At 49.0% G+C, this 13471-nt stretch overlaps 1 protein-coding gene across 2 annotated transcripts in view; it reads right to left on the bottom strand.

The window, feature by feature from the left end:
* Nucleotides 1-13471, bottom strand: part of LOC122576196 (GATA-binding factor C-like) — an 88497-nt gene that overhangs the window by 72746 nt on the left and 2280 nt on the right. For both annotated transcript variants that reach the window (XM_043746116.1, XM_043746117.1), the window contains exon 2: nt 7905-8363. In XM_043746116.1, coding sequence (XP_043602051.1) covers nt 7905-8088 — 184 coding nt within the window. In that variant the 5' untranslated portion in view covers nt 8089-8363. The remainder of the gene's footprint in view (nt 1-7904; nt 8364-13471) is intronic.

Genomic DNA, 13471 nt, shown 5'->3' with positions numbered 1-13471 from the left:
TGGTACAAGTAGCCTCGATACGAAATTATTTTCAGTTTGAATACACAGAAAGCAAAATAAAATTCATTACATTATTCTTTTAGTTATCCTTGCGAAAGTCATTACATCATTGTGGAAAAACATATAACACGAAGCAGGAATTTTAAAATAAAATTGTAAAACTAGTCGATTTGACTGGTGTGAAAATGGCATCCCGTTGGGGGTAGCTTGCGTCTTATTTATCAACTAAACTATACAAATTTACCAAGTGTCCAGCTGGACAAATTGTAAAATACAAATTGAATAATAGTCTAATTGCAAGTAGAATGTTGCTTGCAGAGCGTTGCTTTACGAAAGAGCTTCAAAGCCATGGGGGTCTATGGGTGTTTATAAAATTACGGAAAACTGACCTGTCTATACCCCGTTGCATCATCCGTGCAACGCATGTTGCTAGAAAACTACGACACCAAGAAACCCATCAAATTGATTTAGTGCCAAAAAATACTCAATGGGTTCTCGGGCCAAGAAAACCAAACTTTAGAAAAGACGTGAAGCTTTCCTCAAAGTGGAACCCACTTCAACAAAGACCAATCTGCCGATTAAATTGTACCAAGTGTTCTAATACCTCCGCGCGATTATACGTGTCAGAAGCAACGCGGTACGTCGAGTTTATTGAATTTATTCCCCGAAGAGAAGATAAATCAGCGCGAGATGAGACGTCTCGATGTCCAACGCGGTGCAATCTCGCGAGCCAGCGTGTCCCACGTTACGTACACGACGATTTTCCTAACGTGGAAAATGTGACAAAAGTACCAGGTCGTTCGATCGGATCGCTGCACCGGGTGTCCAAATACTCGCGCACGGTGGCTTCGGTCAGAAGCGATACGAGTTTACCACGCAAGAGAAGAAGACAAGTTAGCGCGTGATGAGACGTTTCAAGGTCGAACGCGGTGCGATCTCGCAAGCCGGCGGATATCCGACATTACGTATACGATCTCCATAAGCTTGAAAATACAATAAAGATATCAATCTTTTAATTGGATTGCACCAAGCGCCGGGATCCTTGCGGGCGACTGCGAGATTCGCGCGAGCGGCGCGATGGAAAAAGCGGAAGATTCTCTCATTCATCGGTGGAGTTTCCAAAGGCGCGAAATCTTCTCTGCGCGATTTATCCGGTGAATGGAAAGCGCCGCGACACGCGTGGTATCTCCGTTTTGGGTCGGCATTCGACATCAAAGCGGCTGCACTCCAAATAATTAGCCGCCCCGAGGTGACCGCGTTGGCTGTGGCCGCGTCGCTTTTGTGCACAGGCGTCGTGAACGAGCGACGAGTGTGAAAGGCTGGAAAGGATTCAAAGCGTCGAGCCGTCGCTTTCAAAGGACGAGGCTTTCCCTATCGACGTGTACAAAGGTATAAAAAGACGTAACGAGAGAGCAAGGAAGCCTGTCGATGCACGAATTTTTAACCACGCTGATTCAACACCGGCCAATGCGTGGAAATTGATTTCTGGCGGCCATTTCGCGGACGCTTGTTTTCCATTCAGGCGAGAGATCGCGGCGGATAACGAGCGCGGCCATTTCATTCACTGCGAGCCAGCCAGGAGAAAATCGCGTCGAGAAAGGAAATCGCGTGAATTATGCGCCGCTCTCGTCGCTATTTCAAGGAAAGGCCCCGTCGCCTCCAAGTTTCTACAGTCCCAGCTAATTATTCCCTCGTTACGTCGCCTCTTCTTTGCTCGAGTAAGTCATCGAGCAATCGTCGCGCACCGTTCCGCGATTAAGCCATCTATCGCCCTTAACAGTCCGCGATTCCACGAATCCACCGACCACTCGTTTAACCGACGTAATCGTCTGGCGATTTTTCACGCGATTTTCGTTGGCAACAGCTGGCAGGCAGAGTTTTCGAGTTCATCGAACGCTACCGACGAAACGCGACTTATCTGCCATCATTAAAGACACGTAAAGATTAAGCATAGTTATTTTCGCGAAAATACTTCGGCACGGCACGTCGTAAATCGCCGAATTACGATGGCAAACAAAGGGAAAAAGAAAAAGGCCAGAGACGGAGCGGCGGAAGCAGGGAGGGGCGGAGGGAGACCGCGCCTCGGTCGTAATAAGATTCACGGCGTGTACGAAATTCCAGGAGAAAATAACGTCTCATTTGGTCGTCGACCGCCACCAGCGGCTTTCTCGTAATAACATGCAATTTCACCCCATACGCTTGCCCCGGCTTTATCGATTCTTTTTTCCTCGCCGCGAGCTGTCTTAAGCGCTCGCCAATTATTCGCAAGAAGAAACCACGAGATCGATTTTTCGTCTCTTATTTTCTGGTCGCCGTCACCGACGGGTAAACGGAGCGCAGCTGGAAATCGAAAATCCACGTCGAGAAGCCCCGAGCGCTCGCGACAGCTCGAAAGAAAACGGGCCGCGGGTCCAGGAAACTGGCTGACCTCTGGATAAAAGTAAAAAATCTGCCAGGCGGAGGGCGAGCGTAGCCTGCGCGCCGTCGAATCGTGACACCGAGAGGGGGCTACCGACTCGCTGCACTCGACTCGAGACTCCGGAGGAACCCTCTTAGCCAGAGGCGGGCGAGAGAGAGAGAGAAAGAGAGAGAGAGAGAGAGAAGCAACAACGAGGAGGAAGATTGATCGCGGCGAAGCTGCATCGCGAGTTGCATCTGCTTCGCGAGACTCTGGTCTCTCCGGGGGAGAGAGAGGCCAGCAAGACAGACGCAACCGGGAAAGAGAGAAAGAGAGAGCCCCGGGAGAGGCTCCGCCTTCGGTTGGCGTGTGCATTTGCGCAAGATGGCGGCGGTCGCGAGTTTTGCACGACCTGTGCGCCGTGTTCGACCGGCGGATCCTCCGGCTTGTTCGTCGCGGCGGGCCTCCACAGTTTGCTCGCACGAAACGAGACTCCGCGCTCGTTGTTGCACGGCGAAACTTTCGACGGGGTCGTACGCAGCCAGGAGACCGAAGCGAGCAGGGGGTAAATAGAGCAATTAAGCGGCCGCAGGTAGACGAAGGAAAGCGAGAAGGAAAAATGCGAGAGACGGAGCGGATAGACGGAAAAACGCGCGGTGCAACGCCAGCCAGATAAAACGACCGAGATAAACACGCACGAGAAGAGCGCAGCGGGAGGATCGGCAGGTCGAGAACGGAGATAGGAAGAGATGGAGGAATAGAGAGAGAGAGAGAGAGAGAGAGGAGGAGGAGGACAGGGAGGGAGTCAGAAAGAGGGAAAAAGACAGAAAGAGAGAGTGAGAAAGAAAGAGAGGAGAGGGTAACCTACAAAAGCAGCGCCTCCCGCGTGGCCTGCAATTACGTATGCACCTCTCTGAGAGCCCGTGGGCTTCGCGGTTGGCTGCGCTTCCTTCCTGTCTGCCGCAACCACTGTGTGTATTATGCATCCCGGGGAGCGCGAGCGTCCGCCTGTCTTGTTTATTTTTTACCCATCGCCCTGCACGCCCCCGATCCGCGTGGCACTTTCCTCGATCGATCACTCGCGGACAGAAACATCCTCCGGGAACCGTTTCTCTAACGAGTCTGCAGGCTGGCAGATTCGGACGACCCGACATTGCAAGCGATCGTACGTTTCCAACGACCGGACTGCGCATTTTTTACGCCGACAAGTACTTTTTTAAAATAGCGATGGAACAAGTGGTGCCACTGATACGCAGTTGTTCTACCCAACAACTGTTACAGAGAGCAGAGATATTATGTTACCTCGTCCTTTCGCGTCATTTAGCGCAACCAGGTATACGCCAGAGGCTGGTCAAAGCGATCAACTTGCGATTTTTCACGGGAGTTTCGTAGGCTCGCAACGACGATTTGAAACTTTGAACGATTCTTTGTAAAATAAACGGACAACTTTTTTGCCTTCTGTCTTCGATTATTCGCCTATTTTCCTGCCTATCTTCCACGCTAATTTTCTCCCTATGCAATCGTTACACGTTTCAATCGGTAGCTCTAGCGTTATGCTAATATTAAACAAGTTAAACTCACTTTCGAGCAATAAAATATGCCCAGGTAATTGAAATATAATACATTTCCCACAGACATAGAGGGGTGCAGGATCTGGCGTTAATCGTGCACGAAGAGGATTTTCGCTAAAAACGCGTCAAACTTTCGTCAAAAATTCTCAACGACCACATTCCCTGCAAGAAATTCCTGGCGTGGCAGTCGTTTCGTGAAACAGGATTCGATTCGATCGAGTGGAAGAATCCGTGTGGGACGATACGCGTGCTCGAGTCTGTTGCTCGCGAGGTTGGCGAGGCTTCGGCTGTCAAAACAGCGACTGGTACACTGATGGATGACGGGGAGGATACAGGTAGTGACGTTTCAATCGGAGGCGATAATCAGAGGTTGGTAAGACGGAGAAACGACTCTGCTTGCTCTGGAAACACGTTCTCACACGGCCAGCAGGAATTCCTGAGGACCGTGGCCGGCGGTGTCAGGGGGTCAAGCACCGACGTAGCCAGCGCAAGAAGGAGGAAAGAGGGAAAGAAGAGCGGAGAGAAGTCGTAAAGAAGTCGCAGGGATGGCGAGCAGCCGCGGCTCCAACGACAGATAGAGATTTGATTCCGATTAGGGCGCTGGTTTTTTAGCGCAGCACGAGTTAACAGAGGACCGAGTATGATCCATGCACGTCGGCAAGAATCAGGGATATCGCGTTCCAGGGCCTCGAGATCCGACCGGCTGTATCGAGTTTCGTGCCTCTTCGTGCACTTTTTGGCTCCTTTCCCTCCTCTGTCCCACCGCCATCTCTCTGTCCCTTTTGCGCTCTTTTTCTCTCAGCTTCTCCCCCTTCTCTCTCTCTCTCTCTTCTCTGCTTTTTCATGCTTGGCCAGCGACGGAGAACCGAGAACTATCGGCGTTACCTAGACCGTACGCGCTATCGCTTTTTCTCGGCCTCGTCGTTACACACACGGGCGAAAAGCGACGCGCAAACAGACAACCAACGACGAGAGAATGGAGCCCCGTTCAAACTTCGCCAGGCTTGGTTAACCCGGCGTTCTTTCGCTCAGATTATTCTATTTCCTTCGATATGGAGAACTATCACCTGTGTGTCACAGTCTTCAGCGAAATACCAGAGAATCGTTATCGATACACGCGTGTGAATTCTTCTTTCGATTTTTGAAGGTTAACACGTCGACTGGCACACGCGTGTTTTAGTAGCTGATCCCATCCATATTTTAGCAATGCGAGTAAATAATATTTTTAATAAACAATTTCCGTATTACTCAGATGGGTAAGGTCGTGATAGTTGTAGCTGCTTTGGTGTAGATGTCACTGCTGGGATATTGCTGCTTTTCTTCTCATTTTCTCGCGCAAGAAAAATCGGACTACGGGTGTCGGGATTTGAACCCAGGTCCCCAGCGTTCGTAACCTAAAGCGCTAACCACTGCGCTGTCGTCGTTCGACACTGGTTGGTGTCGTCCGGTGGTATTTGTTGTCGAGTGCCGCCACATTATTTTTACAACAATTCAATAACTTTGTTATTTTGTTATCTTCAAAAACTTACGACGATCCTTCGCAAGTAGTCGAATAAGCGCCACCCGAATACGAGTGACGCGGTCCTACCGGAAACTTTGCTGTCAGCCGAATATGGGTGCCGCGGCAGTCAACGTGTTTTAAAGGTGTTTTCGCCGATGGTAGAACCGCGACATAAAATTTCGAGGATCGCCGCAGGGTTGAGTTAACCGGGTAGAGGTCGTTCTGACGACCGCGGTGAAATAGTCGACTGGAAACGAAAAGTCATTTGCCAAAGGTGTGCAGGGTTGGAGAGAACCGGCGACCAGCAGACAGAGAGAAAGAGAGCCGCCGTTTCGGCGTACGCGCTCGCGTGCTCGAAAGTGGATAATCGAGGCTCGATTGCGCACCGAGATGCCGGCCTCGAGGTTAAGAAGCAGCATGTTAGTTTTCAATCGCCGTACTCGCCTCTAATTCGACGCCGGCGTACCATCCACTTCCGGCGAGTACGCGATCGTCCGCCTTAGCGTGAAACGATGGCCAACAGTTTCGAAAGAAGCCGTCGACCATGGGAATCGTTAACCGCGAAAAAAGAACGCCGCCGAAAGAATTTAAGAGGAGAGAGTTTCGTGCAGCCGGGCTGATGTTTTGCAAAATTTCCAGGAATTTTTTAGTGCCCCGGAGGGCAGCCTGGACACGACGACATAATTAAATATCCGCGTGGTAATTAACGAGCTAGACCAAGACGCCATTAGCCGATCGTTGAACCGAGTCACGAGAGACACGCGAAAAAACCAGCCGACGCGACCCGCGTACTCTACCCCGTGCGAGTATGTCGGCCAGCTTTACGACTGTTGGGGGTGGAAACACCGCCGCACGCCAGCGGCAACCCCTTCCCTCCGCCAATTTTTAATCCTTAACCCCTGTGTGTGGATAAGCAATTTTCACATTCCCTTGGACAATCGTCAACGTTCAAAAATATCGTGAAACAACGTTTCCTCCTCGTTCCTTTCGAGAAGAACGTATGCAAAATATTTTGTATAACGAAGCTTGACAAACTTATTTATACCGACGCTCTTTACACAAGCGGTTAACCGGCTACCCCATACACTTATCCCATACGGAGTAAATTATGGTTGGAGTTACGAAGGGAAGTTTTACGAGATTATACAAAGTGTCGCGTTCCGGAGCTACTTGTTTATTAGCGTCCAAGCTACGAATTATAATCATTAACGTAATAATTATTACATATACATATATATATATGTATGTATTATATAGCAATTATCGATAGAATAAATTACAATTACCAAGCAACGACGGAAGAGGCAAGGTGAACGCGTAGCAATGCGTGTCACGCACGTACGCGAAAGAACCATCGACTTCATCGTGAAATTATATCGCAATTTCGAATGACTTTTCGCTCGAGCTGATACGTCGAGACGGTACTCGTTACGGTAAGGGAAAATTGAGAGCAGAATTATCGCTGTACATCTGGCGTTTCGCGAATAGGCCGTTTGAACATTTTCGTCGATTACACCGAAGGTTAACGTGCAAAAAAAAAAAAAAAAAAGAAGAAGAAATCCAGATTCGAGTAGGATCGGCCGCGATAAAGAAGCTTCCTTTAGCTTTATCTATCGATCGATCAACTGGAAATCGAGTGTCTCTTTTCACCGAAAAGCGAGAAGAATTCGGCGAAGACGACGATAAGATACAGGTTACGTGCCGCGGGTGTATTTGCCTAAGCAAACGTAACGATATCTTATCTGTAAATTCGGCCAGCACCCTGCACGATCTTGCCCAAAGAAGCGGAATAATTCCAACCTTCCAATGTACAGGACTTGTGTGGAGAATGTTTGATCGTCAGATTTATTAAATATCGTTGCTTCCTGTTGAACCGTCCGATATATTTGGAATGATAAATTTGTGTACTCGCTATATTCGCAGAGACGCTCGTACAGTGTATAAATCGTAAAATAGGATCGCTAATGACTCGTTAATTGGATCAACTGACTGTAACTCGGCAGCGCTAGTCTCAAAAAAAAAAAAAAAAAAAAAACACCCGAAAATCGCCTTCGTCGAATACACCGCGCGAAACTGGAAAGCGCGCGACCCGAACCAACGAAATATCGAAGACACATGGACGTCTGAACTATTAGGTTGGCCGAAAACTGTCTTTCGTTTTGTGAGGAAATAATAGACGCACAATGTTGTTTCTTTTATATCATTTTCTCGAATTACCGTACGATAAACACCGCGATATTTCACGCACTTGGTTTCACGTTGCAAAAGACGCTTTTCCGACAACCTGATAGTACGTCGTTTTCTGTAAATACTCGCTTCGGTGAGGACGCTTCGTTACACTGTCGAAAATGTGAATTCGCGTGAAAATTCGCAGTCCGGCAACGAAGCGTACTCGAAGCTCTTCTGAGAAAAAGAACAAAATGATTACACTTACTGTGAGCGTAATGTGCGGCGGCTGCGGGGTGATGGGCGGTTGGTCCTGCGTGGGGGTAGTAACCCCTGTAATCGGTGGGATTGCCGACGACTCCGGCGACTCCTGCGCCCCCCGAGGGCGGCTCCAGCGTGGACCTAGGGGGCTCGTACCACCTAGCCGCGCTCGACTCGCTGCTCATGTCCATCCTGTCGAGAATGCTGTTCTTGCGACTAGCGGAAGGGTGAAAGGTCGACGATCGGATCGTTCAGAGGGGGTTGCTCCAGCAGGGGGAGAACCAGGAAGGATGCACGGTGGTAGGGGGACGCGAAGGGGGAAGGGAGATGGAAAGAGGATTAGGAACGCTGCCAAAAACGCCTCTCTGCCGGAAGCGTGGTCCTACTGAAGACGCTCGGCCAGGTCATAGGTAATCCTGGCGCTTCGTTCACGATCGCGAGGAAAATCTGTCTCTGACCCCGCCTTCTGCAACGACAAAGAAGAAAAGCGTGTGCGGTTAGTGGACGGAGGAAAGGTACGTACACAGCGTGGTCCGTAAGTTAGTCGCTCACTTCGTTCGTGGCAACGTACGTCGATTTTCTTACTCGTTCGCGAACGATTTTACGAAACTACGAGGCCGCGTGTATCGCGAAACGAAGCGAGGCATTGGCGCGAAACGTTGAAATTGCGCAAGGTCAAAGTTGCCGTACGTCGTTTCGTCGAAAATTACGCGTGCACGCGTAACTCCGCTCCGGCTGCTACTAAAAAAAAAACATGTCATTCGCGGGTTACGTAACACGAACATCACCGAAACTGGGGACGTGGCCGTCGAAAACCGCGGGATCCGGTTGCGAACAGTCGGTTTATCTGGTTAGGCGATTAGACGCGGATGATCGAAGACACAGAAACGTCGCCGTTTTCTTCTGCCGCGTGCAAATACGCGCCAGGATGCACGCGGTCCTCGGCGAATTTCGTGAAAAGGAGCGAGATAACGAGAGGGAAAAGGCACTAGCAGAGCGAACAACCGATCTGAGATGCCGCGCGCGCAACATGGTAATCGGATGTTGGTCGCAGTGGCGTCGATCGACCGGCCAATTTCCACGGCTCTTCCTTCCGGCCGGCTGCGGCAGGGGTGGCGGGTCGATCTCTCGGCCAGATCTTCGCAGATAAACGCGCGAACAAACCAAGAAATTCGCGGCCAGACTCACCCGTCCGCGATCACGATAGCCGATCGCTCCGACAGATCTCGGTTAATTAGCTCCCGATCTGCGCGCTTCAGCCAGGCGACACTGATGTGTGCTCGGCCCACTCGACCATCGAGTGCCTCCAAATGATTTATCAATCGGCCCGGGTACACAGTCGATGATCAAGGTCGTGGATGACGTAACCAAAAGGACCGATCGCCCGATATCGATAGAGCGTTGAACGATCGGAAAACCACCGCAATGGACAATGTCTTTTTTCGTCTATTTATTTACAGCTGTAGAACCGTTTGCTGGAAAATTCGATTGCGGCCAGTCGGCTGTAGGCAACGATACGTAACTGTACATATTACGCGTGAAAATGATAATACGCCGGTTTCAAGAACTTGGCTCCTTCTCGGTAAGATCGTCACAGAGGATCGTCCCTCCTTCGTGGTCCCTCGGAAACGCGGCGGGTTTGATAAAAATTCGTGGAAATAGACGTTTTTAACGGTCGGTAGAAATGCTAGAAAAATATATTACGTACGTACAGGTAGTCGATGACAGAGGGACGAGGCGTTTTCAAAATTACATGTCCAGGCCAAACAAAATACTCGAGAACGAGATCCGATAAGATATACACAAAAAAGCCTGGCGATAAGATTAACAGCACGAAATCGGCCTCTACGCGGTACCAATAATTCTTCGTGCCTCCCGCTACTTTCTACGCTAATTGTAACTCAATAATTACGCTCGTGATTATCGCCAATTTTTCCACTATTTAGGGAAAATCGCACAACGTTCCAGTTTGTAACCTGCGAGCAATGATCGTCTGCGATATCGTTGATATCGAAACTGCAGGCAAATACGCGAGGCGATCCTCCTGTTCGAGTTATTGCACGTCCACAGTACTCGGTCGCAAATGCAAGGGAAAAGCGCGTCGATCGACGGCTACTTTTCTCGCGGCTATTCGTCAAACTTTGCGTTTGGAAAATCGAAAAACTGTACGGCCAAGTGTCTCGGACGATGCTTAATATCTGAAGCATTTGCATAAATTCCGACTAAAATCTAAAGATACCCAGAGTCTTGCGGTGATTCTACCGAAAGATAAGAAAAATTGCGGGGCTCGTGGAAACGGGTGGAGCGGAGGATGGAGAAACGAGAGAACTCGCCGGCCCAACTGCGGTTTTTCCGTTTGCGCGACGACGAAGGGTCGCTGGAGAAAGCGGATCGCGCGAAAGCAAACACCAGAGATGGCGGGAGACAAGCGGAAAGGCGATCGCGATCGCCGGCGTCGATATTTTCGGCTGATCACTCCTTAAAATCGTGAGGTGGGCCTGAATGTTCCGACCATCGAGATAAGCAACCTCGCCAGCCGATAAGAAAACTACCAAATGACTTTAGACGAGATTAGACGAGTCGAAAATAACCCAAGAGAATCTACGCTGCTGCGTTTTACGCATTTTTCGTCGCACCTTTTCCAACCTGAATCTTCAATCATAGACGCAGCAGTTGGAATGCAGAACCTAACCACGTAATTTCTCCACCTCTCGTGTACTATATCTCCTTTTATCGATAGAATAATTGAAAAAAGTCCAGGTATCTCGAGAGATACAGAGACGAAATGAAGGTTTAAAGCTCGAAGGACGTCGCTGGAGAAGGTGAAGTTCGACGGACGGTGGAATCGTCGAAGTTCAAGTCGTTGGCAGTTCATAGTCCAACTCTGTTGTTATCAAATGTGGCGAATTCGTGCAAGAACGACGATATTTCGAAAAATCGCGAAAAGATGCAAGGCAATGGATCTTATCTGGTTTTATCAGCGAGGCAGAGATAAGATTTTTGCCCGGAAGGTTCGGCATAGAACCTGGTTAACTTCCATCGTGGTCATCGCCGCGTCATCGGCGTGAAAATCGCGGCGACGCGACGTTCCACGATTTATCGCAAGAGGTGACGACGTTACATCATCGCGGCGAAAAAAACACCTCCATCGAAGCGAGCCGGCCGATCACGTATCGCGTAGACTAATCTTATCGAGATTTGTTAATCTTGTTCCGTCCGAAAAAAAAAAAAGAACGGCGTCGCGTTGCACGTGCGAGCAAATCGCCGCCAATTTCGTGACACCGCGTCGAAAATCGTTAATCGGCGGCCTCGAACTTGGACCAAAGTCCACCAAAGACTCGCGTTCAACGTGGAAAAAAATGTATCCAGCCGGATTAATCGTCCCCGAAGCATCGCGAAACGTATCTTTGTCCTTTTCCGGCCGATCTTTTCACGAGCCTGAATTAATCGCGCGCCTCTCGGACCGCTGCTCGCTCGTCTCTTTCCAGATCTTCTTTCTTTCTGCTACTTTATTTCGGTCGCAAACAGAAAATCGTATCGCATGGAAAAAGCAAATATTTGGAAACTGCGCGTATTCGAACGGCGTCTGTGGAAGCGTAGCATCCGTTTCGAGTCACATCGGTCCGACCGAGATCGGAAAATTCATTCTCTGACGAAGCAGCGTAAGTCGGAATCGCAAGTATTACGGTAATGGAATAATATTTAAATTACCACGGAAGATCGCATCAGGTGTTATAGATTTCCGATATGCTGTTAGAATCTCTGTTGAGGGATCAGCGAGGAAGTAGAATTGGTTTGGACGTTTCAGAAACGTGAGCGAAAAACAGCGACGCAGAAAATGCTACGCTGTTGACCGAAATTCGACTTTCATCGTCGGATGAAAGAAAGTTTCACGTTGATACACCGTAAGTTTCTTATCGGTAGCTTCACCATAAAAACAACAATCGTTTGCTACGTACGTATTACGTTTACTCGTTGCTCTTGCCAAGTACGTTTCGCAAAACTACAATGTCTTTTTGTATCTTTCGTCTTAGAAACTTTCCTTTCGTTCGCCACTTGCCCAGCCACTACAAAATCGAGCGCGAATTTTGATAATGCGGTAGCTGCAGATTCGGATTGGCAGAGAAGTCGCAAGGAGTGGAAACTCGACGACGATGGAGATGGTCGACGCGCGTGCGATTCTCAGCCGTCGGATCGAGGCTGCAACAGGGAAACGCGATGCTCGCAGACCTGCGATCCTCTGGAGGCGAAATTTGTCGAATAAAACACTGTACGTTTGTTGCAAAGTGGACGACGACGACGACGACGACGAGTGGCAAGCAGAATCCAACGTCGGTCGTCTTTACGAAGAATTCTCCGATCTCGTAATTCACATCGAAGCTGATAAATGGGAAATACCGGATTCGATGATTTCCGATGAACAGAAAAACGCGTAGATGCTTGGAGGCAACGTTACCAAGAATTTTCGCAATACGAAGATCTTGTTCGATATCGTGTCGGCCAATAATTCGATTGTTCATTACAGAAACAATGGAGCACACGTTCGTGATCTACGATATCGTTCGATTTATCGATGACTAGACCGCGGCTTCTTGCACGTTTACAAGAAATTCGAGGGTGTAGAACACTGCACACAATTCGTGCGCGATGTCTGGAAGATGCGCGAGATACCCAAAGTAGAATACTCATCGCGATATTTAATAAATCAAACGCCTGTTTCCACGCTGTTTCTCGTCTTCTTCTATTCCTTTTCAGTTGCAGCAATTGGCAGAGATACGAAATCGAGGGAAAATGCGCGGTCTATCGATGACGGAGTCGATTCCTTGCGTTTAAAGATGGTAGGACGCGAAATCCGCTGGAAAAATTCCATCGCAAAGCACCGTCGTGATTTTCCATTAAATACGCAGCTCCATAGAAGGAACGAAGGACGAAGAATAATTAAATAAAAATTCGAGTAAGGAGAATCGATGGATGGTGAGGCGGGAGGAGGAAGAGAAGGAGGATGAGGACGAAGAGGAGGAAGCAACGCAGCCGGCGTTTCGTCGGCGAAGAGAATGTTTATCGCGAAGAAACGAGCGAATTGCTTCGAATGCATGGTTGCGCTAATAAGCGGAGGCATTTCGCGGCTAATAAATGAAAACAGAAACCGACGGTCGTTTATTATACTTGCAAATTAGCAATTATAGGCCGCGCGCAAACCATCGGCCGATATCGCCTCCCTTCTGCAAGGGGTGAATTCCCTTTGAAAATCATCCACTTTCTCGCCGACTCGTCGTCCTGTCCTCCAATTTTCTACCTGTCGCTCCGAAAAATTCAATTGCCAGCGTCCGACTGGCAAATTGGAAACGGTGGCAACACACAGATTATGCTTTGACCTGCGATTTTTTCCCTGTTTACTCGACATCCTCACTCAATGGAATTCTACAAACGCGTACCGAACGACATATTTACAATTTGAAAGGAGACGAACGACGGCCTGTGTTTACGGAGAATGCAATCGACCCGACGTGACAATTGGTCGCCGCAGTTGTCAACTTGATGGTTGGAAAGAAAATATGATTGACGTTAACGTAT

Source organism: Bombus pyrosoma, linkage group LG16, assembly GCF_014825855.1.
Source record: "Bombus pyrosoma isolate SC7728 linkage group LG16, ASM1482585v1, whole genome shotgun sequence".
NCBI classification, from domain to species: domain Eukaryota; kingdom Metazoa; phylum Arthropoda; class Insecta; order Hymenoptera; family Apidae; genus Bombus; species Bombus pyrosoma.
This window is presented reverse-complemented; position numbering and strand designations above follow the sequence as displayed.